General features: G+C 33.1%; 4 protein-coding genes across 5 annotated transcripts; 3 read left to right on the top strand and 1 right to left on the bottom strand.

The window, feature by feature from the left end:
* Positions 1 to 2,294: 2,294 nt before the first annotated feature.
* Positions 2,295 to 3,258, bottom strand: LOC125369731. Its single transcript, XM_048372618.1, has 3 exons — positions 2,880 to 3,258; positions 2,504 to 2,729; positions 2,295 to 2,412 (listed from the first exon to the last, which is right to left on the bottom strand). Exons 1-3 carry the CDS (start codon positions 3,256 to 3,258, stop codon positions 2,295 to 2,297), a joined length of 723 nt encoding a protein of 240 aa, XP_048228575.1.
* A 7,509-nt stretch (positions 3,259 to 10,767) lies between these two features.
* Positions 10,768 to 11,821, top strand: LOC125369730. The gene is made up of 2 exons (XM_048372615.1): positions 10,768 to 11,199; positions 11,630 to 11,821. The coding sequence occupies exons 1-2, from the start codon at positions 10,768 to 10,770 to the stop codon at positions 11,819 to 11,821; spliced, it is 624 nt and encodes a 207-aa protein (XP_048228572.1).
* A 5,952-nt stretch (positions 11,822 to 17,773) lies between these two features.
* Positions 17,774 to 24,014, top strand: LOC8267329 (proline-rich receptor-like protein kinase PERK3). Of its 2 annotated transcripts, none has more exons than XM_048379911.1 (8): positions 17,774 to 18,440; positions 18,820 to 19,254; positions 19,409 to 19,780; positions 20,779 to 20,991; positions 21,550 to 21,921; positions 22,535 to 22,778; positions 22,888 to 23,035; positions 23,260 to 24,014. In XM_048379911.1, exons 1-8 carry the CDS (start codon positions 18,410 to 18,412, stop codon positions 23,632 to 23,634), a joined length of 2,190 nt encoding a protein of 729 aa, XP_048235868.1. In that variant the 5' UTR covers positions 17,774 to 18,409; the 3' UTR covers positions 23,635 to 24,014. The 2 variants fall into 2 exon arrangements, with proteins under 2 accessions (XP_048235868.1, XP_048235867.1); XM_048379910.1 differs by having other exon boundaries at positions 17,775 to 18,440; positions 18,814 to 19,254.
* Positions 24,015 to 25,181: 1,167 nt separating this feature from the next.
* Positions 25,182 to 26,241, top strand: LOC8267330. Its single transcript, XM_015716876.2, has 2 exons — positions 25,182 to 25,944; positions 26,044 to 26,241. The coding sequence occupies exons 1-2, from the start codon at positions 25,253 to 25,255 to the stop codon at positions 26,084 to 26,086; spliced, it is 735 nt and encodes a 244-aa protein (XP_015572362.1). The 5' UTR covers positions 25,182 to 25,252; the 3' UTR covers positions 26,087 to 26,241.
* Positions 26,242 to 26,406: the final 165 nt, after the last annotated feature.

The raw sequence follows: 26,406 nt of genomic DNA, 5'->3' as shown, positions 1-26,406 counted from the left end.
TTCTTGAACTCCAACAGATTGCTGCTCCATTTAAAAGAAAGACGTAGCCCGAAGTACTTTTTCTATCGTCCACATCTCGCGCATAATCACTGTCTGTGTATCCCAGCAGATTCACATTCGTGCTTTTCTTATAAAAAAACTTTCAATTCCAGTGTTCCTTTCAAGTACCTCAGTACCCTTTTAGCAATCATCATGTGTTCTTCTTTAGGTTCAGCCATATAATGAGAGATTAAACATACAATAAACATCAAGTCAGGACGAGTTACCGTAAGATACATTAAATATCCTATTAGCTGTTTGTACAACGTTGCGTCAGCACCTTTGCTACCTTCCTTTGACAAAACCGTTCTAGGAACTATTAGATTCTTGACAGCATTGCAACTCCACATATTGAACCTTTCCAGGACTTCCTTAGCATACTTCTTTTGGCATAAATGAATTCCATCTTTACTTTGATGGACTTCAACTCCAAGAAATTGCCCAAGTCTGTCATCTCAAACTCCTTTTGCATTGACAATTTGAACTCTATGCACATATGCTCATCATTTCCTGTATATATTAAATCATCAACGTAAAGACTTACCACCAATAGTTTGTCTCCATCTTTTTTAAAGAATAAGGTGTGATCATAGTTGCTTTTTTGAAACCCTTCCCTCTTAAAGTGACCCTCAATTCTGCTAAACCAGGCTTTTGGGGCTTGTTTTAAGCCATAGAGAGCCTTTTTCAGCCGATATACCTTATCTTCCTCTCCCCTTTTGATAAACCCTTCCGGTTGATCGATGTATACCTCCTTTTTCAATTCGCCATACAAAAAGGCCCTTTTAACGTCAAGTTGGTAGACACACCAACCACGCTGAGCTGCTACTGCCAATAGAATTCTGATGGTATCCCAACGAGCCACAGGCGCATACACTTCATTGTAGTCTACTCCCGCTGTTTGCGAATACCCTTTGGCGATGAGTTTAGCTTTGCATTTATCCACCTTGCCTTCTTCATTCAATTTTATTTTATATACCCATTTAACACTAATTTTCTTTGCTTGATTTGGCAGTGACACAAGCTCCCAAGTCCAGTTTCTCTTTATAGCTTGAATTTCAAGCTTCATGGCCTCCTGCCACTTTTCTTCCTTTACAGCTTCATGAAAGCTTATTAGATCATCATGGGAGATATACAAGGCTAAATTTTGTTATGGTACCTCTTCTTGAGACAACCCTTCACCGCTTTCATAATCACGCATCCAATCATGCTCCCTTCTTGTTCGTTCTTCAGGTGCCGACTCCCCAGTTTCTGGCAATACCTCTGGACTGCCATATTCAACTTCTTCAATATCTCCATCAGTCTCTTCTACTTCAGATTCTTCTATAACAGCTTCATCATCTCCCCAAGCAAGAACATTTTGCTTCAGCTCTGCTGCGCCCAACTTCCAATCCCATTTACCACCTTCTTCAAACATGACATCCATACTTATGATTTTTTTTTTTTGTTACCGGATCATACAACCGATAAGCTTTGGATTCGTCACTGACTCCACGCAAGATGCATCTGCGACTTTGATCGTCGAGCTTAACTCTCTTCTATCCAGGGATGTGTAGATGTGCAATGGAGCTGAATACTCTGAAGTAGTCGACCTTAGGTTTTATTCCTGTCCACCTTTCTTCAGGTACCATGTCTTTTAATGCCTTTGTAAAATTTCGATTCAAGACATGAGCCGTCCATCTCGCTGCATCTGGCCATAGTGATCTCGGCATCTCCTTCTCAGACAACAGATAATGCACCATGTTCATGATGGCCCGGTTCCTTCTTTCTGCCACTCCGTTTTGTTGTGGAGTGTACGCCGCTGTCAACTGTTGCCTTATGCCATGATCCTTGCAGAAGTGGTTGAATTTATCTAATGTAAATTCTCCTCCCCTGTCAGTTCTTAATCTGCATATGGTTGTTTTTGCTTCCTTTTCAACAAAAATTTTGAAGGTTTTGAACATCTCAAAGGATTCTAATTTATCTGCAAGAAAATAGACCTAAGTTTTTCTAGAGAAATCGTCTATGAATACCAATAAATACCTTTTACCACTGTGAGAGGTTGGAGTGATTGATCCACACAGATCTCCATGAATTAACTCTAATTTCTCTGATGCCCTCCAGTCACTTTTTTTTAGAAATTTTTCTCGCTGCTGTTTTCCCACGTTGCATACCTTGCAAACCTTGGCTGCTTCTTTCAGATTTGGTAACCCTTTTACCATTCGTTTTTGCTGCAAAATTTGGATGGACTTGTTATTTAAATGTCCATATCTCATGTGCTAGAGATTCTCCAAGTCTTCTTCTTCCATCTTCAAGCAACTACCAGGCAGTGGCTTCATCTTTGCATAGACCCGGAACATGCGATTTATAGTCATTAGAGTGTCTACTATCAAACCCCTGCAGTTGTCCTATGCTCAGTAAATTATTGGTGAGATTTGGGACATAGTAGACATCATATACCGTTTATGTGATTCCTTCTTCTTCAAACCTGACACTGCCTTTTCCTTGAACCGCCATCCTTGAGCTATTACCCAATCGGATAGAGTGCTTGAAGCTTTTTTCGAGCTCAACAAACCAAGTTTTGTCTCTTGTCATATGGTTTGAACACCTAGAGTCGAGAAACCAAATACCTTTTCCTTCAGCTTTACTGACTTTTGTGTGTGCCATTAGAAGGAGTTCTTCTTCGTCAAACTCAGTATAGTTGACTCCTATTTCTAGACTTGAACATTCAAATTGATAATGTCCTTGTTTTCCACATCTAAAGCAGTTGATGGTTGACCTGTTGACAAAAGATCTACCTCTTCCTCGTCCTCTAAAGTTTCCGCCTCTAAAGTTGTTGCCTCCTCTCTGAGATGTGCCTCAACCTCTTGCTTGTATATTCCTTTGCTCGTTCTCCACCTGTAGAACTTGCTCTTCACTTCGCTTCTCAATCACCTTTTGTTCATGTACAAGCAAGGATGCTTGCAATTCATCTACTGTGAGATGATCAATGTCCTTGGACTCTTCGATGGAGCATACCACAAAGTTGAAGTTGTCTGTGAGACTTCGAAGTATTTTTTCAACAATTTTGATATCGTTCATGTTTTCTCCACAATTTCTCATGTCATTGGCAGTAGACATGACTCTTGTAAAGTACTCAGACACACCTTCTCCCAGTTTCATTTCTAGAGTTTTGAATGTTCTGCAAAGCCGCTGCAGTTGTGCGCGCTTCACTCTAGCACTTCCTTGATACTTGACTTTCATTGAATCCCACAATTGTTTGGTTGTCTCCTTTTGGGTGATGGTTTTCAAGATGCTCTTGTCTATGAATTGAAATAAATAGTTCTTTGCTTTGAGATCTTTGAGTTTTGCTTCGTCGAGTGCCTTCTGTTCTATCGTGCTTGTGGTTTCAGTCTCCTTCTACTCTTCAAGACCAGGTTCAATGACACTCCAGTACTCCTTAGAGCGGAGAAAATTTTTCATAATTAAGCTCCAGTGATCGTAGTCTCCATCGAACTTCGGAACGCAAGGTTATGAAACTTTCTGCTGCCATTTTCTTTCTTCTGTGTTTTTCCTCTCAAACACTATTGTAAACTTTTCTCACTTCCTCTCAGTGTTTTTCCTTTCAAATACTCAATCTGTATGTCACTCTTATCAGGCCCTTTCGAGCTCTGATACCAAATAAAGAAAATAGAATAGAATCTTTACTCTCAATGTATTTTATGAAGGCTATGATACTTATTATTGAATTTAAAATATTATTGTGGCTTTTATAGAGCCTGACAAATCTATATAACCAAAAGAGAGAAAAATAAGGAAAACAAATCCTAACAAACTTGAATAAATCAACTCTTATAAACTAGTTTATTTGGACATATTCTTTAGCTTCAACTAAATGCCTAACAATAATCTCATTAATATATTATTATTTTTAATTAAATAATGATTCTAATTCTCAAAATATATATAATCAATATTTCAATTAATAAATTACTTTATAATTTCTATCCTAAAAGTTAATATATTTATTATTTTTTAATAGTAGTTAATATAAATATAATTAATATATTATTTAATAAATGAACAAAGCTTTATAGATTATACAATAAATAGTTTTATAAATAAAAAATTCAGTTTAAAATTTTTATAAAATTAACTGTCTAATGATTATAAACACATTCCAATTCAAAATATCAAACTTGTTCACTCTAGAGATTGTGTAGGAACTCGACTATACCATAACATGATTGGTGAGTCCTATAATTAATTTATAATAGAATATTAGATTTTATTTGACATTCAAAAGAAGGCTCGGGGTATTATATATGCCCTATTGCCATTATTTTTAAGCCTTGACATTGAACAAAATTCGTCTTGTGCATGTTATAACATGATTGCTTATTATGGGGTTTCTTTATGTAAAAGAATGTGTTTGTTCAACAAAATAATATATAAAGACTTTTTCCAAAAAAATTTAAATTTGCCTTAAATAAGTGAGAGGCAGAATTTTTCTTTTCAATTTATCTTATCAAAGTTAAACTTTTAGCTGATGAAAATATAAAATTAAAAAATAATTTATTTTTATCTACTCGTTTTTAGTCATAATCTAAGGATTCAAAAAATCTTTTTTATCACTTAGTATCTAATAGAAATTAAAAGAAAGAAAAATAAAACTGTATATTAATATCTAAATAACTAATTTAATAGGTTATCAATGATCTCATTTAATGATTAAAATTAAAAATAAATAATTTTATAATTAAAAATATTAAATTTAAAAAAATTATAAATAAATTCAGCTTATTACATTATCAGTAGACTAAATTTATTGCATGGTGCTGTATAATTTTATTTATTAATTATTAATATTTTTATCAGTTGATATAATTATTATAATAATATTAATATAAAAATATAATTAATAAATAAAATTATATATTATTACATAATTAATTTAGTTTATGACTCAGTAAAATTTATCGTTAAATCAACGCCAAAGAGGTTCGCATAAACAATTAATTGAATAAAATATTCATCTTACTGAGAGGAAAGAATAACGAAGAAAATTGCACAAGGAAATGTTAGGTGCGTGCAGAGTTAGGTGTTAGGTGAGAGGAGCATGCCCCTGATGCATCTGACGCCTGACAGACAACATCATATCCATTGGACTGTTACCAAGGGCCCATCTAGCGGACAGAAAATCCGATATCATGATTCATAAAAATAATCAAATAATATCTAAATTTAATATTAAATAAATTTTAATACTCACATGCAGATAGTCTCTTACCAATATTAAATATTATTAAATATATTACCTTACGTGGGAATTGCATTCCTACTTATATATATATATAATATATAATATATATAACCTGTTAGTGTATAAATTATTATTATTATAAAGGTAATATAATACAAAAAGAATTAATAATAAAATATTATAATTAAATTAAAATAAAATATCTATTTAAGAATATATAAATTTTAAATTTTATACTAAAATGTAATTAAATAATGTAAAAATATTAAATAATAAATAAATATTTAAAATATAAATAATATTTTCTTTTACATTACTTGATAAGTTAAGTAAAATTTACTAACAATAAAGTTAAAATAAGATTTTTAATTTAAAATATCTCAAAAACTTTATTTACATCATATATAACTCAAATTAACAATAAAATATAATAATATAACTTAAATCAATATATATATAGATATTTTGATGAATAGTTATTTTAATATTTTAACCATCCGAAATAATTCATTTACAGTAATTTTAATAATAAAGTATTGTAATAATAAATGAAATAATAAAATTAAAAATTAAACAAAATATTATATTTTTCTATTTTTGCAAAATATATCAATTTTAAATTTAAATATTAAACTACTCGTTTATCCGTGTGTTTCACAGCCGTAATTATTATTTCGATTATAAAAAATATTAAATTTATAGATACAATTTAATAAATTTATAATATTTAAAAATAATAACAAATTAACTACTTTTAAATGTCCTTAATTTATTTTTAAAATTTTAAAATTTTATTAATGTACTATATATTACTTAATTCTAATATTATATAAATTATGACTATCTATATAATTAATATTATTAATTTTTAAAATTAAAAATTATTATATCATTAAAAATCAATTTATTAGTGAATATAATATTTAAAGGTATTATATTCTATAGTTAGAATCATTATTTAATTAGACAATTAATATATTAATTAATATGATATTAAAATATAATTAATAATATGTAATTTCTTCGAATAATCATATTATCTAATTATAAAACTAATCATTATCTAATTAGAAAATTAATTTATTATTAATGCTATTTATTATTATTACAATGAGTGTTTAATTAGGAATATAACTTATCAATTAATAAATTAATAGAAAAATTATAAAATTATACATAAGTTTAAATCTTATGTATTAAAATAAATATACATGTACACTAAAGGATTAGTTCAAGTGGCAAGAGCAATTGTTCTTAAGCGGTGGAAATCTTGAATTCAAGGCCTCGCCTTTAACTATGCTTATTTTATTTTTACGATAAATGCAAAAAGATGGCTATCCTCTATTACGTAGCCTATCATCCATTAAGGTTCCTATAAATTAAAAAATATACATTTAAAAATAAAAAAATTAAAGAAAAAAGCTTTGGAATCTTTTTCTGAATAGGCTTTTTTTCTAAGCTCTTACCAATGATGCCGCCATAATTATTTCCTGCATGAAACATGTATGATATAAAGCTTATTCTAATTTTTACCTCAATATATTCATACTTTGATGGATAATTATTTAATATATAAAAATATATTGATCATATTAAATATTTTATTTATTATAATCTTATAAAATATTATAATAATAAGGAATACCTAAATTAATATCAATAAAATACATTTTGAAGTACTCTATTTTTCTAATTTATTATTTTTAATTTTTATAAAATTTTAGACTGAATTATTTGAGTTTCAATATATATTAATCAACCACCACATATAAACTAAATTTCATTATTTCAGTTGATGGGTAATATACTAGAGTATTAAAATCAATGAGGAAATAAGAAAAGGAACTTGCTTATTATTTTCTAATTAAGTAATTGTCTGATTTAAGAAGATATTTTATAATATTATAGGTGGTGGATTTAGTTTGGTAATTAATCAAATCCTGGGAACTTAAAACTTATATATATAAAATAGTAATTTACGAGATTTAAATTTGTTTTAATATGTGTGTTTATACTTTGATATATAAGATTTATTTTGATATGTGTACTTATTTTTTACATATAAAATTTAAATTTATGTGTAATTCAAGCTATGATGTAAGTTAAATAAAAATAATAATAAGCAGCTTCCTCTCCCTCATGTGACAAAGCATTACTTCAAAATATTTAGAGCAACTATTATTTACGCTCTCAAATAATGAGATCCGTACACTTGATGGTATTTTGAACGCTGTAAGTATTAGAAATTAATTGGACATTTCATAAAACTTAATGGATTCAATAAAACTATATAAAAAAAAAATCTAATTGGAATTTTCTAATAAGTTCAGATACATTTTTATACCTTTTGCCTAGAAAAAAAAAAGTAATAATGTAATTAAGAGAATTATTTTTGAATTTTTTTTAAATAAGTTGATACACTCTTTTAAAATATAGAATAAGAAACTGATCCATTCAATTAAAAGATTTTGAACCTATTTTTCTCTCAAAAAAGAAAAAAAGGATTTTTGGTCCTATTTCTTAAGGACGAACAGTAATTCAAGCAGATCCTGAAAATATACTGTGCATGAGATTGTCGCTTGATTGCCAAAAATATTATTTATGAGATTACGGGATGTTCCTTGATGACCCTCCTGGTACTTTGCCTATTTTGCTAAGCCATGCTGCCGGTATTAGATTAGATGGCCCCGCACAGTTAAGAGGAGAAAGTTTAGATTTTTCAGGCCTCATAGGCTAGTTTCTCTGTTTCCTTTTCGGTTTTCCCCTTGTTGATACAGATTTTACTTTCTAAACTCCCTTTTATTTGGGAAATATGCAAGCAATAAGGGAACTCACGTATGTTTTTCTTCTTTATTTTTTTCTAATTGACTGATAAATCCAATTTTCTTTTGAGAGAATACTAGTAAATCCAAATTGGGATGGAGCTTTCACTATAAGACTCGGAACTGGAAACGACATGTTTCATTTACGACAACGAAGAAATAGGAAAAGTACGAAGACGGTGACAAAATGTGAAGGGCACCACGTACATAAATCCCAAAACATTGGGAGGTGTTGTCACTTTTCGAATTGTTTTTTTTTTTTTTTATCAGTTGTCACTTTTCTATTTGTCACTGGAGTTTGCGAAAATTTAAACGCCTGTCTTACGTACAAATCTAATTCATACCATCTCAGCTCTACCCACTTGAAACTTATTATTGAAGTTCAACTTTATGGTCTGCCACTCGGGAGATAGTTTGGACAGGTAGAGAGAGGCCAATTTACAACCATTTTTAGTCCAAAATAACCCTCCCCTTAATATTTTGAAATTTCTCTTTGCATGCCCAATTTGCTTTTCTTTTTTCTTTTAAATTATCTTGGTGTATTATTTTTTATACATAAACCGAATTATTATTTTTTACACTCTTTATAGAAAAAAATACACATAATGAAAAGAAAAAGTACTCGAAATTAAGATATTATATTCTCAAAAGTAAATATTTATTACCACTTGAGTCAGACATCAAATGTATTATTTATTACTATTTAGAGTAAAAATATATAGAATTAAATATATTATTATGATATCTAAAATTAAATATTTTATTTTTTAAATAGTTGTGTTTGATTATTTCATTTTCATTTTTAAAGAGTTCCAGACATTAACCAAATGTATTTAATAATAATTTTTTAAAATTTTTTATTTATATTTTGTAATTTTAATTGTTTATTTTTGTATAAGTATCCGAATGCTTATTCTTAACATATATTTATATATTGTAATTTTGTGTCTGCCTTTTCTGTTCCATGTTGAGTAAATCAAATGCTCTTCATTTCAGCTTTATCATAGTGCTTTTTGCTGAAAATCTTCAATAACTAATTTGGATCTTCAAAAGGGTTGCAGCCCGTGAGAGTTTACATATTATCTGCGAGATTGAATCTCTGTTACAGGTGATAAAAAGAATAATAATATAAAAGTCTTGGGATTTCGTGTACAGGTCTATTTCTTTTACTTCATGCCCTTATTTTTAAACTTGCTGGATAAGTCTTTCTCATCTACTATTTGCTTAACTAGAAGTATTTAAGATATTCTATTGGTGGTGATGATGTTTTAGAATTATTTTTATCTTGCTTAATATTCATATTATATTATTATCCTTAGTGGAATTCTTTTGTTTTTTTATGAGATTTTCTTTTATTAAAACTGCAAAATCAATCCTATTATTGCTTGTATACTAAACAAACAAATAAATAAAATTTAATTATAAATTAAATGTTAAGTTTTATATTTTTTAATAATTTTATTCAATTATTTTATTTTATTTTATTTTATAAATACTTTTGATGATAATTTTTAAAATTTTATAATAAAAAATAAATATCAAAGTCAATTGTACTTACTAAAAAAATAATAATTATAAATCAATGAAATAATTTATTCTAAATTTAAGAATAAAATTATTAAAATTATCATATATGTACATTATTTCACATATTTTATATATAAATATGATAACTCTTTTATTAATTCTTTAATTTTTATATTAATAAGTAAAATTAAAATTGTCAAGTTATTATTTTATTATAATATTTTAAAAATTATTATGAAAAAATATTTTTAAAAATAAAAATATTTATTTTAAAATTTGAAAATATTAAATAAAATTAGTAAAAAATTTAAAATTTAAAATTTTAATTAATAATTAAACTTATAAATAAATTCTTACATATTCTGCCATCACGTTGCGGTTAGAACTTAATAGGGCTCGTCCTATTGGGATATTATATTATTATTGTTTAATATTTAGGAAGTTTAATATTTTGAATTTGAGTTGGACTTGCTTTAGGGCTTTTCCTTTTGTATATATATATTCTTTCTGCTGAATAAAAGGGAGAGAAAATTAAGATTGCTTAACATGGTATCAGAGCCTTAGCGATGCTTTGACGAATTGTATAGATCTGCGACGTGTGTCCTCCTCCTTTCACATGAATCCTCATATCCACTGCTGCAAAACGGTGTCGTCCCAGCAGAAGGATGGGCTCGTACGCCTTGAATCGATCAGACTTCTACCGCGCTTGCACGCCTTGAATCGGAGGATCTCTGGCTCCACTAGCTCGATTGGGCAACCATTAATCTTGATCAGGCCTCTACCGCGCTTGCAGTGGGTTACGGCAACGGCGGTTTTCTTGCGGACAAAACATTGGACGGACTCAGTTGTTGCTGCTGCTGCTACTACTGCTAGTGCCGTCATTGTTAGGGTCAGAGCCATAGCCAATATTGGGCATCAGGGTACATCCCTTGAACTTTCTACGAACTCTAGATCTTGCGATCACTCTGTGGCCTCTTAAACTTCTTGACTCTCTTCTTCACGATCTTCTTAGAGAGCAACGGCACCGCCATTTTTTACTTACCTCTGAAAGTTGGGTTTCGCTGCTACGCCGCGGAGGCCTCGAAATTAGGGTGGGGTTTTGCTTAACCCTAAGAAAATAAACAACCCAAATAACAGAGAGACAATACAAAGAGAAACCCAATGTCAGGCGAGCAAGACCCTCCAAAACAGTCACCTCCACTGAAATTTGATCCGGTGTATTATCTTGGTTCAAGTGATGGTCCTGGTAATGTAATTACCCCTATTCAATTGAGGGGTGACAATTACGACGAGTGGGCAAGAGCGGTAAAACATTCTTTGACGGCGAAGAGGAAATTCGGCTTTGTTGATGGATCGATTATGAAGCCGACTGACCCAGAAAAAATTGAGGATTGGATCGCAGTGCATTCGATGTTGGTATCTTGGATAAACAATACACTAGATGCTTTTGTGCGTTCGACTCTTGAAGATTATGATGATGCGAGTGTTTTGTGGACCAATCTGAAAAATAGATTTTGTGTTGTAAGCGTTACTCGGATTTGCTATTTGAAAATGGCCTTAGGGGAATGCAAGCAAGGGATATCTGAAACTGTTGTAGCATATTTTGGGAGATTGTCCAAAATATGAGATGAACTGAACACGTATGTACGTGTTCCTAAGTGCAAGTATGGCCTCTGTACGTGCAATATTGTGCAGCAAGTTGAAAACTTACAAGACGAGGATTATCTTCATTATTTTTTGATAGGACTAGATACTTCTTATGCTTCGATTCGAGCATAGTAGCTAGCTTTAGACCCGCTGCCTGATATTGACAAAGCTTATCAATGTGTTATTAACACGAAAAGGCTGCGAATTGGAGAAACCACCACAACCAAAGATGACCGTAATAATGTGATGGCTTTTAAGGTTAAGTCAGATGGGAAAAGTAAGTCTCGATTCATTAATAATAGAGACAAGTTTTGTAACCATTGTAATCGGGAGGGCCATGATGAATCTGGTTGCTTCCAATTAATTGGTTATCCAGAGTGGTGGGCAGATTGAGGAAGAGATGGACGAGGGCCTGGTAGAGGTGGACGAGGGGGAGGCCGTGGTGTGCATACTGGCAGTAGAGGAAGCAGGGGTGGCAGTAGTGACTACTCAGTGCGTGCAAACAAAGTCAGTACCTCAACGGACCCGACTAATGGAAATTCAACCGCAACAGTCTTGGACTTCCTAAATTCTAAAGCCAAACCACAATTGCAAGGTAAAAATAATAGTAACTGTTGGATTATTGATACGGGAGCCTCGAATCATATTGTTTGCGATTTGTCTACTATGACTAATGTGAAGAAAATTCAGAATTGTCCGGTGGGATTGCCGGATGGAAAATGCACAAATGCGAATCTACTTGGAACTGTAGTTCTTCCAGGGGGTTTCCAACTTGATAATGTTCTTTATGTTCCTGATTTAATGTGCAATTTAATTTTTGTTACTCGATTGAGTGGCAAATCTTTTTCTGTTGTGCAATTTACTAACAAAATATATGTTATACAGGACCAGTCGACGAGGATGGTGATTGGAGTGGGTGAAAGACAAGATGGACTTTATTTTTTCCGTGGTGTGCCTCAGGTAAAGGTGTTAGCAGTAAGTAAGGATTCGTATGAGTTGTGGCATTAACGAATGGGACATCCTTCGAAGAAAGTGCTTAAGATGATTCCGGATGTGAGTAACTATTTCCAGAAAATTAATAATAAAGCATGTGAGATATGTCCTCGTGCGAAGCAACATAGAAGTAGTTTTTCTACAAGTATGAATAAAGCTAGTTGTTTGTTTGAATTAGTTCACTTGGATTTATGGGGGCCTTACAAGATTCCGTCTTCTTGTGGAGCTCATTATTTTTTGACAATAGTTGATGATTTTTCAAGAGGTGTATGGATTTATTTAATTAGAAATAAAATGGAAGTTGAATTGATGTTTCTTAACTTTGTTGCTTTTATAAAACGTCAATTTAACAAGGAAATCAAATTGTTAGAAGTGATAATGGCACATAAATTTTTGTGTTGCGTGATTATTTTTTTAAGACTGGCATTATATTTGAAACATCTTGTGTTGGGACACCTCAACAAAATGGGAGAGTTGAACGAAAACATCAACATCTTTTGAGTGTTGCAAGAGCACTGAAATTTCAAGCTAATTTACCAACAAAATTTTGGAGGGAATGTGCTTTAACAGCTTGTTATCTGATTAATAGAATACCAACTCCTTTGCTTGGGAATAAAACTCCATATGAGATGTTGAATGGAAAAGTGTCTTCTTATGATATGCTTCGTGTATTTGGTTGCTTATGTTTTACTCATGACCAAAGTAGTAAAAGGGATAAGTTTGCTAGTCGTGGGAGAAGGTGTGTTTTTCTCGGATATCCATTTGGTAAAAAGGCATGGCAAGTTTATGATTTGGATGCAAAACAATTCTTAGTATCGAGAGATGTGAATTTCCATGAACAACAATTTTCTTATATTGATCCAAATATCGATAAGCCTCCTCATGTTGTGACTATGAGCAATTTAGAATGTTGGAGTGATAATGAAGAGTTGGAGATGTTAAACAATAGTGGGGTTGTACAGCAGCAGCCACTGGTGAATAATGGTGATCAGCAACAGCAACAATTAGGCAGTGGGCTTGATCAACAACCAACGACGGGTAGTGAGGCAATTGTGCAGGAGGACAGTGGGGATTTGGATGTGCAAGAGGAGGTACATACAGGAGGAAATGTGTTACAAAGTGAGAATGCGGGTGATACGGGCAAAGGCAAACGTCCTAAAATTCCTTCCACCAGACTTAAGGACTTTGTGACTCATACCATACAAAAAATAAGTCCATCTTCGAAGTCAACCACACAATCATTCTCCTCAGGTACTCCCTATCCTTTAACATATTTTGTTGATTGTGAACGTTTCTCTGCACAACATAGAATATATATTGCAGCAATAAATGCAGGAACTGAACCAAAGAACTTCAAAGAAGCAATGAAACATGAGGGTTGGCGTAAGGCAATGTCCGAATTCGAGCACTTGAGGAACAAGGTACTTGGGTATTAGAAAAGTTATCGCCTGGGAAAAAGGCATTAGGAAGCAAGTGGATTTATATAGAGAAGCGTGATGAGAAAGGAAATTTGAAACGATTGAAAGCTAGGTTGGTAATCTTTGGCAATCATCAAGTTGAGGGTTTGGACTATAATGAGACATTTGCTCCGGTAGCAAAGATGGCGACAGTTTGAACCTTTCTCGCAGTTGCAGCAGTCCAGAATTGGGTGGTGCATCAAATGGATGTCCATAATGCTTTTCTTCATGGGGATTTAGAGGAGGAAGTGTATATGAGAATACCACCAGGATTTGCTAAAGGCAATTCAGATAAAGTCTGCAGGATGAAGAAATCTTTATATGGGTTGAAACAAGCACCACGATGTTGGTTTGCAAAATTGTCGACAGCATTGAAGAATTATGGCTTTAAACAGTCATATTCTGATTATTCTCTTTTTACCATGACAAAGGAAAAAATACAACTTAATATGTTGATATATGTAGATGATTTAATTGTTGCAGGAAATGATTTGGTAGCACTTCATACTTTTAAAGCTTACTTAGGTAAATGCTTTAAAATGAAAGACCTCGGGAATTTGAAATATTTTTTAAGCCTTGAGGTAGCTCTTAGCAAACATGGGTTCTATATGTGTCAAAGAAAATATGTCCTTAATATTATTATGGAAACAGGTTTGTTAGGGGCCAAACCTGCAGATTTTCCCATGGAGCAGAATCACAAGTTGGCTTTGGCCGAAGGGAAGGTGCTTGAAGATGTGGAGAAATATAGACGGTTAGTAGGTCGTCTGATATATTTGTCTGTGATAAGACCAGATCTTGCATATTCGGTGCATATATTGTCTCAATTTATGCAGCAACCCAGGGAAGAGCATTGGGAGGCAGCGCTGCGTGTGGTTTGCTATTTGAAGAAAAGTCCAGGACAAGGAATACTCCTTCGTTCTAATAGTGTGCTCAAGTTGGAAGGGTGGTGTGATTCAGATTGGGCTAGTTGTCCATTGTCAAGACGATCGTTAACAGGTTGGTTTATCCTACTTGGTTTTTCTCCTGTATCTTGAAAAACTAAGAAACAGCCTACAGTCTCGCGTTCTTCCGCAGAGGCAGAATATAGATCAATGGCTGCTATTACATGTGAGTTGAAATGGTTGAAACAACTACTCGAGGATCTAGGCGTTCATCATGATCAAGGGATGCAACTTTTCTGTGACAGTCAGTCTGCATTACATATTGCACAAAATCCGGTATATCACGAGAGAATGAAACATATAGAAGCCGATTGTCATTTTGTTCGTGATGCGATAACAGATGGTATCATTTCCCCTTCTTATGTTCCTACAACGTTTCAACTAGCTGATATTTTTATGAAAGTCTTAGGAAAGGCTCAGTTTGATTTTCTTCTTCACAAGTTGGGCATTCGAGATCTTCATGCTCCCACTTGAGAGGGGGTATTGGGATATTAATATTATCATTGTTTAATATTTAGGAAGTTTAATATTTTAGGGAATTTGAGTTGGACTTGCTTTAGGGCTTTTCCTTTTGTATATATATATTCTTTAAAAGGGAGAGAAAATTAAGATTACTTAACACGTTCTCTAGAGATTAACGGTAATGGACAACGCCATGTCAATACCTCTATTCATTAAATTGCAAAATTTAAATTTGGCCAATCGAATGACAATTGGCATTTAAGTCTCATAATTGAATATCCAACCTTGTTAATCAAAAGAACAATCTTAAAATATTATGGATAATTTTATTAATAAAGAATTAATTTTATAAAAATATCATATCTCATATTAGTAATATTCAATTGAATAATAATTTCAAAAGAAGCAACATTTTTTTATTCAACACTACACTTCATCAATATGAAACTCGAACCCAAAAGAAATCTAAATACGACTTTATTTCATAAAATATTAAATGATATTTTTTTTTTCTTTTGAGTCCTGTGAAAACTGAAATATCTAAAATATATTCAAATTCTCATATTATATAAACTAATATCTCTTTTCATTTTTTTTTTATGAAGTGACGAGATTAATAAAATTATAGGAGAATTAATTAAAAGAGAGAATGATGGTTGCACCAATATGCATTTAGCTAATGGAGAACCGATTACTACTTCGAAAGATCTAGTAGGATTGGGCTTAATCCTCTCCTAACGGCTTAAAACCAACTTTTATTATGCTAATAATGATTAGTCTTTGCTAATGCAGTTAATTTTATTTATTTATAAATGACACAGTAAACTAAATTTATTTAAAAAAATTCAAAACAAATCGATTTATATTTAAAAGGAGCAACGTTGATGGTTAGTCACAAGGATTAAGGAGCAGTAAGACATCAGTTTGAAAGCTTGGCTTTCATGTAGATTCTTCTTGTCAAAGTTTGAGGTCCAATAGACGTGAAGCTCTCCTATAGATTGTTACAAATTAAAATGCAAATGATGGGGCAGCTCAAGGTGGTCGTTAATCAACTGATGACTCCATGTTGGGATTTGGACAAGTGGATTCTGGTAAGATTGATTATTATTCCTCAATTGCAGAGGTGGTTTCAGCATTAATCAAGGGGTGTTAAGAGAATTGTTGTTGAAGGTGGATTCACCACCATTTGTTAGGGTTACTGTGGTCAGTCAAATAGAATTTCAAGGTCAAATTCGGCAGTCAATGGTAGCCTGTTTGCCATAGAATCAAAAATCACATTCTCCATTTTGAAGTTATTAACCCTTCTTTTTTATCAGCTAATAAAAGAAACACATCCTGACCTATTTTACAAAAAAAAAAAAAAAAAGAATTATTTAAAGAATTATTTTTTTTACTAGTTTACTTCATTCAATATTTTTAACTTAATACAAGTTAAATTAATTTTATATTATTTTTCTTAATAAATAAAAATAAAATATTAAATTATGTGAATAAATTTTTTTTTTTTAAAATTTCAAATAAATTCTATTTTTATATACATAATTATAAAATATAAAATGTTAAAAAACTAAAAAATATTATTATTCACGTAAAAGTTAAAATTAAATGATATATTTTAAATTATAGTACATGTTGAAAGAGATTTATTTTTCAATTTGTAAATAAATTTATTTTATTTTTATTTATTAAGAAAAATATAAAATTTATTTAATTTATTAATTAAAAGAAAGAATATAAATTTAGTTTAACTTGTTAAATAAGTAACAAAGGTAAAGTAAGACAATAGAAAAGAAATTATCTAAGAATGTATTGAAAAGAGAGTGATTGTTCTTATTTATTTTCATCTAATAATTATGTAAGAACTTCCGAACATAGAGAACTTTCCGTCAACGAATTTGGAAGGTACAAGTTTCACACACTAATCATGAAAAATGTATATATTGATTACGAATAATTTAGGCTTTAATCTTAATCTGTGGAATTTGGAGGATCCTCTATTAGAGATTTACAGATGTATGATATGCAATTGCTGTGTAATTTGGTTTGGAGGAGATGGACACGTATTGAAATATATACATGCCTGTGCTTTTTCTTTTCTGTTTAACAAAGATAGACTTGTATTTAGAGAGCGCCATGCAGAAATGACCCACCCGCGAAAATAAATGTTATCCAAATGGATTTTATTATCCATTTACTTGCTAGATTTTATCTTTTTAAAAAATGTTTTTCCATAATTTTTTTATTATATAATTAAATTTATACATAAAATTAATATTTAGCATCAAATCAAATATCTTTATATGTTATTTTTAGTTTTTTAATATTTTTACAGTATAAAATTATTTTTTAATTAATTAATATTAACTACTATCAGTACAGTTGATATTATTATTTTTTCATAATTAAAATTATTATATAATTAAAAAATTGAGAATTGGAGAGCCACCCACAAAAACAAATGTTACCTATTCATTAAAATTTAGATTTTATTTTTTAAAATAATATTATGAAGGGATTAAATGGAAATATGTTATGCATAAAATATTTAAATTATTTTGTCTTTAGTTTTAAGCTAAATAAAATTCCGTGAAAATATTCAAGTAAAGAAATTTAAGATTTTATGTTGTATTTTTTTTTGACAGCCAAAACTAGAGCTGGCAGTGTATGGAAAAAAAGTAGACCTGCAGAACAGAGAATCTAAAACACTCACAAACTTCCTAAACAAAACAAAGGAAGAAGTCCATTTTTCTTTCTTTTTACCGTTAGGCTGCATTAGATTTCCGTTAACGGCGCACGTTAGAAATTAATAAAAGCTAGCGCCCATCACTGCTTTTCATACCCTCCATTGGATCAGATTTCTGAAAAGCATAAACAAAACAAAAACCAAAAAAATAAAAAATAAATAAAAGACATCCCGAAAGAAAAAAATCCAAAAGCTTCTCCAGTACTAATGACAGAGTGAAACCAACGATATCTCCACCAACAGTCATAAACACACGAAGGCTTCCTGTTTATTAAGCTCGACTTATTTGAATTCAGTTTCTTCGATTCCACTCAGTAAAATGGAGGGGTTTACACCGAGTTTTGAGCTTCGAGTTACTGTTTTTATGACGTTATCTCCGCCGCTGGATCCTCCTTCTTATACTGTTGCTAATGAGTTCTCCAGCTTGTAGTGCCTTGCTTTTTGTTTTTTTTTATTTTTTTGGTTCTTATGTTCATTGTGACACTGTGATCTCGCCGTTCATTTTTTCTGAAATCTCACAGATCTAACGTGTAATTTTATAATAATCCACGGCGTCGGTGATGTCGGTGCTTCCAGTCGCCATTGGCACTGGTAATTTTAGCTTCTCTCGCTTTGTCATTTCTACTTATGTGTTAGCTAGAGGAAATTAAAACACATTATTTATGGTCTCATTCAGTTTGTTAACTGCTAAAGTAAGGGATTTTAGGATTGTGTTAGGTCTTCGTTATGTTATTCTTCCTTAATTTCACAAATGCTGATAATATTAAAACTTTATGGGATCATGCTGTCATTTATTTATTTACTTTTATAAGTTGGCGATTTTTCATTATCAAAATCACCAAATTTTGAAAATTTTAAATGCAGGAGCATTTTGACTGTATAAACTAGAGCCCTAGATTGATTGATTTATATATGTGTGCATGCAAATGTGTTTAGATTGAGACTTTTATTTTGTGTATTCAAGGTGCAGAAGTATCAAGAAAAGTCTGCTGTTTTTTGCTGCAAATTTTAGTTGTATCATGTTATGTGAATCCCATCACCGATGCTGATGATCAACTTTTCAAAGCACCAATAACATCTCCAAGTAGAGCTCCGTCGGCTTCACCAGCTATTCCTGATTTGCCCTTGCCAGCTCATCTTCCATCATTTCATAAACCTCATAGAAAACATTTTGCACCACTTGGTGCACCATTAGTTGGGGTGTCACCTGCTGAACCTCCTAATTATGGTCCACTGATTACTTCTAGTCATGCACCTACTAGTTCTCGTTTCTCAAAGCCATCCATGAAGAAGAATGCTTTAGTTCCTCCTAGTGTCGGATTGGTAGACATTGCACCAACACGATCTAGTGAGGGTGCAAATGCTACCGGTTTAGCTCAACCTCCATTATCTCCTCAGATCTCTGGTAAGACATAGACATGGTCTTTAAACTCCAATCTTTTTTTTCAATGAAAATAATTCACGTGATTTCACATTTTCTTCAAAACCTGTACTTTACTGATATTATTTTACTTCCAACACAAACTGCTAACATTAGATTTGCTTTCTTACCCTGTCAGATTGTTGCAAACCTGACATGGTGTTGAAACGAGGGAGTAATGATTGTCATTGTGTGTATCCAATAAAGCTTGACCTTCTCCTTGTGAATGTCTCACAAAATCCTTCTTGGAACAAATTTCTGCAAGATTTAGCTTCCCAGCTTGGTTTGCGAGTTTCTCAAATTGAGCTGATAAACTTTTATGTGCTGAGCTTGTCAAGATTAAATATTTCAATGGATATCACTCCTCACACGGGAATCAGCTTCTCTGGCAGTGATGCGTCTTTCATAAACTCTTCACTTGCATTGCATAAGGTTCATTTTGACTCTTCTCTCGTGGGTGATTACAGACTCCTTAACCTTACCTGGTTTGAACCTCCAGCACCTTCCCAAGGTATTTTCTTTCCTCCGTTGCTATGAGGATGTTGAATTTCTTTCTTAAGAAATGTTGTGACTATCTGAACTTGATTTGGTTCTGGCTGTTCTGTTGCTTGTATATCTGAGGTTTCCTTTTGTGGGGGAGATGGATTGCTTGTATAATCAAAGTAGAATAGTGTATTGACTACATAAATGATGGTTATTACTCACATTAGGGATGGTAATGGAGCGGGGGAACTACCATTCTTTTCTTTGCCCAGGGACAGGGATGGAGGAAAATTTGTCCTTGTTAGCAGGGATGGGGTACATACTGCTTGCAACTGCTTCTAAACATGTATCTTTTTCTCATCATGTAAAGTTACTTTAGCAGTACTTGCTTATGATTTCTTATGTGTATGCTTTTAGATACTGCTTGCAACTGCTTCTAAACATGTATCTTTTTCTCATCATGTAAAGTTACTTTAGCAGTACTTGCTTATGATTTCTTATGTGTATGCTTTTAGAACTAGTCTTTTGAAAAGTTGTTAGGACTAGGATTGTCAAAAATAGGATTTGGGTGTTGCGATGTTGGACAGATAGAAGAGAGAAGGATTCTATTTACATTTCTTTAGTTTTTCAGCAGCTTTCAGACCAGGGGATTACACTATATATTTAATTTTAGAAGAGATAACTCAAGGATTCTATTGTGCATTTTACCTTTTGGCTTGCACATGGATCATTCCTTGGGCTTCCAGTTAAATAGTTTTCAGTTGAGGTTTGAGGTTTGAGGTCAAACAATCAACCTTGACTTTCCACTTCTTTATATTTAGTATTAGAAAAAGGCCCTCAGAATTCACCAACTAGCATTCTTAGAGGAGAGTCTTGATGTATCTGTAAAACTTACCCTGACAAGTGACAGCCATTATGTTTCTGTCTTAAACTAGCTACTCGTCATGTAGATTTATTGCAGCAAACATTGCATAGATTTTGTTTCTTCTATTTGTATGTTGAAGTATCTTTGCATCTCATATACAGCTCCTGTTGCTGCATCATCTCCTGTGGAAGCACCATCACATCAATCTGCAACTTCCTCATCAGTCAGCACTTCAAACAGAGGCAAACGTTCGAATCTGATTCTTATACTCTGTATTGGTGCTGGCATTATAATCATCGCTGTAGTAACTATGCTTGTGATCTGCTCATGTGCATTTCGTGAATGGAAACCTAAAGGATCTCCCAAAGAATCTGGTATGTATCTTAAAAATAAGGTCACATTTGTATGCTGTTTTCTCTTAGAACTTTTCAGGATCTTTAGCAAGACGATAAACAGGACAAAAACCAGTATGGCAGTATCAGCTTTAGATGACATCCTTGAAGCTTTTTTTATGAATATATGGCATTCAGTATGCATTATTTCAAATGACCATTACTGGTGGTGTATTTCCCTCCTACATTTAGGATGATGGTTTTTGTCTCGAATTAGAAAAGAAAAAAATTTTGAATTGCTTTTTAAAAACTTCAGTTGCAAAGTTCAGTTTATTTTCATATACTTAGGACCTTCTTTCAATGGTTGATTGACTAGAAGAATTCTTTGTATTATCCAGAGGGAATGCTTGAACCACCGAGTTGGAACCTAAAATAAAGTTATTTATGGTTGTTAGCGCATGAGATGTGCTGTGCCTAATGTCTTACGACTTTTAATGCTTGGGGTTTGATGATTAATTTTTATTGCCAAAACTTTTGAATGTTCTGTTAATTTCTTGATACATTTACCTTTTTATTAACTTGCATGTTTTTATCCCTCAGTGAAACCCAGGACTGTGGATGCAGTTTCAGCAGGAGGATCTCTCCCACATCCTACCAGTACACGGTTTCTAGCCTATGAAGAACTTAAAGAAGCAACAAACAACTTCGAACCTGCAAGCATACTTGGAGAGGGTGGGTTTGGTAGAGTTTTCAAGGGTGTCTTAAGTGATGGGACAGCTGTAGCAATTAAAAGGCTCACTAACGGAGGGCAACAAGGGGATAAAGAATTCCTAGTTGAGGTTGAGATGCTTAGCAGGTTGCATCATCGTAATCTTGTCAAGCTTGTGGGCTACTTTACTAATCGTGACTCCTCACAAAATCTTTTGTGTTATGAACTCGTTCCAAATGGAAGCTTAGAGGCCTGGCTACATGGTAATTTGTGATCTTAAACCACAGATCCTCTTAGAATTTTGGAATTTGTGATTTTTTTAAATTTGATTAACTTTTCATGAAGATGTGAACTTTTGCTGTTAAAGAAGTATTAGTCCTAACCCATATACATTGATTGTACATCTTTGCCAAAGGTGCCCCAACTAATAGGACACAAACTGGGTGTGAGAAGAAACATTTCTTTAGCTTGGTACCATGCCCTGGACCTTTTGCCTTGTGAACATTCTTTTGGGCTCTGGATACAGTTTTACTTGGACTAGATTAATGGGCACAGTGCATGTCAAGGGGCCTAATGATTTAAGTGATATTATACCTACTAATTAGAAAATATATAATAATGGCTTTATGTGATATTCTGAACCCTTTTGCCACCTTATGACCTGAACTGCAAGACGTCAAATTCTTCACATGTATCTGCATTTTAAACTTCTAACTCAGTTCATGCTATACAGGATATTCCCTGTAAATAACACAATATCTGCGTGTACATGACATAGGATAATTCAATTCACACTTCTAACTGAGATCACACAAACCTAGGATATTTCACCGAATTCAGAAGAACAATACTGATGCTGCTCCTATTTTGTCTCAGGTCCTCTGGGTGTAAATTGTCCTTTGGACTGGGACACTAGAATGAAGATTGCACTTGACGCTGCAAGAGGACTTGCATACCTGCATGAAGACTCGCAACCCTGTGTTATCCACAGAGATTTCAAGGCATCAAATATATTGCTTGAGAACAACTTTCATGCTAAAGTTGCTGATTTTGGACTTGCCAAACAGGCACCGGAAGGCAGAGCAAATTACCTTTCCACTCGTGTCATGGGTACTTTTGGGTTAGTCTCAGTCTCTCGTAACTTTTACAAGTCTCAGTCTCTCCTCTTAACTTGTTTATTTTGTTATATTTATATGGTCTCATTGACTGAGAACGGCATTGACTTTCAGGTATGTAGCCCCTGAGTATGCTATGACTGGACATCTACTAGTAAAAAGTGATGTTTACAGCTATGGAGTTGTTCTCCTTGAGTTGCTAACAGGAAGGAAACCTGTTGATATGTCACAACCATCTGGGCAAGAAAACCTTGTCACTTGGGTTAGTAGGCCTGATTTTTCACATATTTTACCTTCATAAATCTTTAGAAACATTCCTCTTAATGTTATAAAAAGGCAACTATTGAGTTGGTGTTGTAAATTTTGAGAAACTTCTCTTTATCGTATAAAAGAGAACACCGAGCTATTATTCATTTTCAGGCCAATTGGATTATACTGATTATGTAAAGTTCGAGAAAAATTCCTTATCCTATTATTCATTTTCAGGCCAGGCCAATTCTTAGAGACAAAGATCGGCTAGAAGAGCTTGCTGATACAAAGCTTAAGGGAAAATATCCAAAGGATGATTTTGTACGGGTATGCACCATTGCAGCAGCTTGTGTTGCCCCTGAGGCAAACCAGCGACCCACCATGGGTGAAGTGGTCCAGTCACTTAAAATGGTGCAGCGTATCACAGAGTATCAAGATTCCATGTCAGCCTCCAATGCCCGGCCAAACATGAGACAGTCATCTACTACTTTCGAGTCTGATGGGACATCTTCAATATTCTCCTCAGGTCCTTACTCTGGTCTAAGTGCCTTTGACAACGACAACATCTCTCGGACAGCAGTATTCTCTGAAGATCTTCATGAAGGACGATGAATGGTCTCTTCTCTAAGGTAACCTGGAGGCTACTCTTAGTTTTTAGTCATCTTCTGATAGCCCAAAATTTATGATACAAGGAGTTCGATGAACTGAAGATGGCATCAGTAGGAATTCTTTCAAAAAGTGGCATAGAGTTCATAGTTGTGATTGGTTGGAGGTGGTTCTGTTTTCTTTTTCATTGTGCCGTGTCGAAGATCACTGAAGTTTTCCCGAAGGCAGTGGTTCTCCTCGACATGGTTGATGAAATTTTGTAAATATGCCTTTGTAGCTTGTGTTTATTAGATTGTTCTTCGGGGTTTTTTCTTTTGCTTAATCGTTTCTTCTTTCATCATCATATTTCCTAAATTAATGCTGTCCTCTCCAGGATTTTCTTTCGATATCCTTCTCCTTTCTAGGTTTCTCAGTTTCCATTTGATTAATTTTTTTCTTTTTGGAATATAACTTACTTTCCATTTCATGTTTCTGGAGAATATGGTATCAAGAGAAAGAGGAAACGAAATCCATCGCCTGAAAGTAATTGAAGACTTTATTGTTCATTGCTTATAATTACTTTTAGATGACATTAGTAACTTGGCAATCCACCCATCTGCATAAATAAACGACATTTCACGTATTGGTTGAGCGGAATAGCATCCCGTTTCTGTAACCAAGGCCGCCGCTCGGAAGTTTTAGCCCCTGGACCTTTGTTGTTGTCCTCCACTCCATATATGCTAAATTTGGCCTGCAATTGCACGGGACCCGCAACGATTTCTACAAATTGAAAAGCTTGTTCAGTCAATTGAGCTCACATTAAAGTTCACAGCCAATGTGGTTCCAAGCAGACTAATCTTCCAGGGACTACCATATTTGTTTATGCTGAATTATATCGAAGTAGAATAAGCTCCCAGGCTCTTCCAGGACGAGCTAAATCAAGAAACTCATTACTAGGAATCTGGTACCGTTAAAGGAAATAGTGAATGGTACCTATAGGAGAGCTCTACTTAGAATTTTATTTCAGTCATCAGTCCAGCCCATTGTATTGCCACGGCCTTAGTAGTATTATAAATAAAATACCACAAGTTAGTTAACTAACTATTTTCCTACGTGGGCATTATGAATTATTAGTTTTGGAAGATTCTTACCTAAACTCGGTGAATACAACACAACTAATAAGAGAATGAACACGTGCGTATGAGTATTTTACACTTTGATATTAAACGATTAACGCATATATTTCATTATTAATATTAATAAATATATGTCAATCATCTATTTATTTGGTCTATAGGTAGAAACATACACCAAATTTAGATAATAATTTTCTATAAGTAATTTACTTCTACTTATATAAGCTCTTCCCAATTCATATATATGATATAAGCTCTCCCTTTTCTCATTAAATACATAAATAGCAAATGGGAAAGCAAGCAGCAATTAATATATATACATATACAAAAATAGTTGCACTAAACATAGGGTATGGCATTGTTTTCATGGATAACCTATTTTCTCTCATAACCATCAATCCTTCCAATAACTCATTTTTATATAAATATGCTCTCATCTTGTTGTCTCTGCTTAAAAAAAAATTTAAAAGAAGGAAAAGAAAAAGAGAATAAACTTAATAAGGGAGAAGATGATGGAGCTCAAAAAAGTCTTCCTCCTCTTCGTCTCCTCTTCTCTTATCTTATTTATTGCAGAGTGCCACGAACCTTCTCCTTCTCCTTTTCCATTGCCAGTATCTTCAATATCAAGTTCACCTGATCAGGCTCCGTCGTCATCATCTGATGTTGAATCACCTGCACCCGCACCATCATCTTCTGCTGAAGCCCCAAGCGGATTGCCATTACTATTCAAGTCTATGCCATCGGGACCGCGCAATCCTGTCCTGGTGAAGATATGTGGCACAACTGATCATCCACAGGAATGTCTAGCCTCAGTCTCCCCTTTCCAGACAGGAGAATCGGACCCTGTTTCTGTCCTGAAAATGGAAATGCAAGCACTCTATCAGGGTTTCGAAAAAGCATTTGATAAGGCTACAGAGATCAGCGAGCACCCGGATACACCTGCGTCCATTAAAATGTGCTTGGATACATGCCTTGAGATGTATGATTCAGGGCTTATTGACCTCCAAGATGCCATCTCTGCACTTTCAAATCATGATATCGATAAGCTTAAAACTGTACTCAGTGCCACTCTATCCGACATTGACACCTGCGACGAAGCATTCATGGAAGAATCCGATACTCACTCCCCAATGAAGGAGATCGATGACGAGTTGACCAAGATTGCTAGCAACAACTTGGCCATTGCGAATGCATTGCTCCGGTAGATAATCACAATTTAGTTTATTAATTAATTATACGATTTTTTTTTTGGAAAAATAAAATTATCCATTGGTTTATATTTGTTTATGTTAAATCACAGCTCAAAGCAAGAGGGCCATTCCTTTTTCTCTGTTTTCCAATAATAAGAGGATCATGCACGTACGCATCGTCTCGCACCTCGTAATGCATTCGGCTTAGGCAAAAAATTTATTGTTTTATTTTATTTTCTTTTAAAATTATATGATTATGTTGAAAATAACTGAAAATTTCTGCTATAATAACAGTTTTTGTTGGTTAAGACTTTTCCTTCCATTAATGTGTTTGAGGATATAATAAAATTGACGCACCCCCTTATTAGCATAAACGATAATTAGTGCAATAAATGATTTAATTACTAACAAGTAAGTAAGCCAGAAAAGGAAGTGAATGTTTTACATTCTAGCTCAAAGGGTATTTTTGAAAG

This window comes from Ricinus communis, chromosome 1 (assembly GCF_019578655.1).
Source record: "Ricinus communis isolate WT05 ecotype wild-type chromosome 1, ASM1957865v1, whole genome shotgun sequence".
NCBI lineage: Eukaryota > Viridiplantae > Streptophyta > Magnoliopsida > Malpighiales > Euphorbiaceae > Ricinus > Ricinus communis.
The sequence above is the reverse complement of the archived record's forward strand: the minus strand, read 5'-3'. Positions and strand labels throughout refer to the sequence as shown.

Bases quoted from the DNA above. Each gene is read 5' to 3' on its own strand.
- LOC8267329 (XM_048379910.1), top strand. From the start codon at position 18,410: ATGTCGGTGCTTCCAGTCGCCATTGGCACTG. The intron at 22,779-22,887 runs GTTAGTCTCAGT...ATTGACTTTCAG, and splicing joins CGTGTCATGGGTACTTTTGG to GTATGTAGCCCCTGAGTATG. The intron at 23,036-23,259 runs GTTAGTAGGCCT...ATTCATTTTCAG, and splicing joins AAGAAAACCTTGTCACTTGG to GCCAGGCCAATTCTTAGAGA.
- LOC8267330 (XM_015716876.2), top strand. From the start codon at position 25,253: ATGATGGAGCTCAAAAAAGTCTTCCTCCTCTTCGTCTCCTCTTCTCTT. The intron at 25,945-26,043 runs GTAGATAATCAC...GTTAAATCACAG, and splicing joins ATTGCGAATGCATTGCTCCG to CTCAAAGCAAGAGGGCCATT.
- LOC125369730 (XM_048372615.1), top strand. From the start codon at position 10,768: ATGTCAGGCGAGCAAGACCCTCCAAAACAGTCACCTCCACTGAAATTT. The intron at 11,200-11,629 runs GTAGCATATTTT...TTGGTTATCCAG, and splicing joins AAGGGATATCTGAAACTGTT to AGTGGTGGGCAGATTGAGGA.
- LOC125369731 (XM_048372618.1), bottom strand. From the start codon at position 3,258: ATGAAAGTCAAGTATCAAGGAAGTGCTAGAGTGAAGCGCGCACAACTG. The intron at 2,730-2,879 runs GTTGAGGCACAT...GTTCAAGTCTAG, and splicing joins AAGGAATATACAAGCAAGAG to AAATAGGAGTCAACTATACT. The intron at 2,413-2,503 runs GTTTGAAGAAGA...GGACAACTGCAG, and splicing joins CAAGGAAAAGGCAGTGTCAG to GGGTTTGATAGTAGACACTC.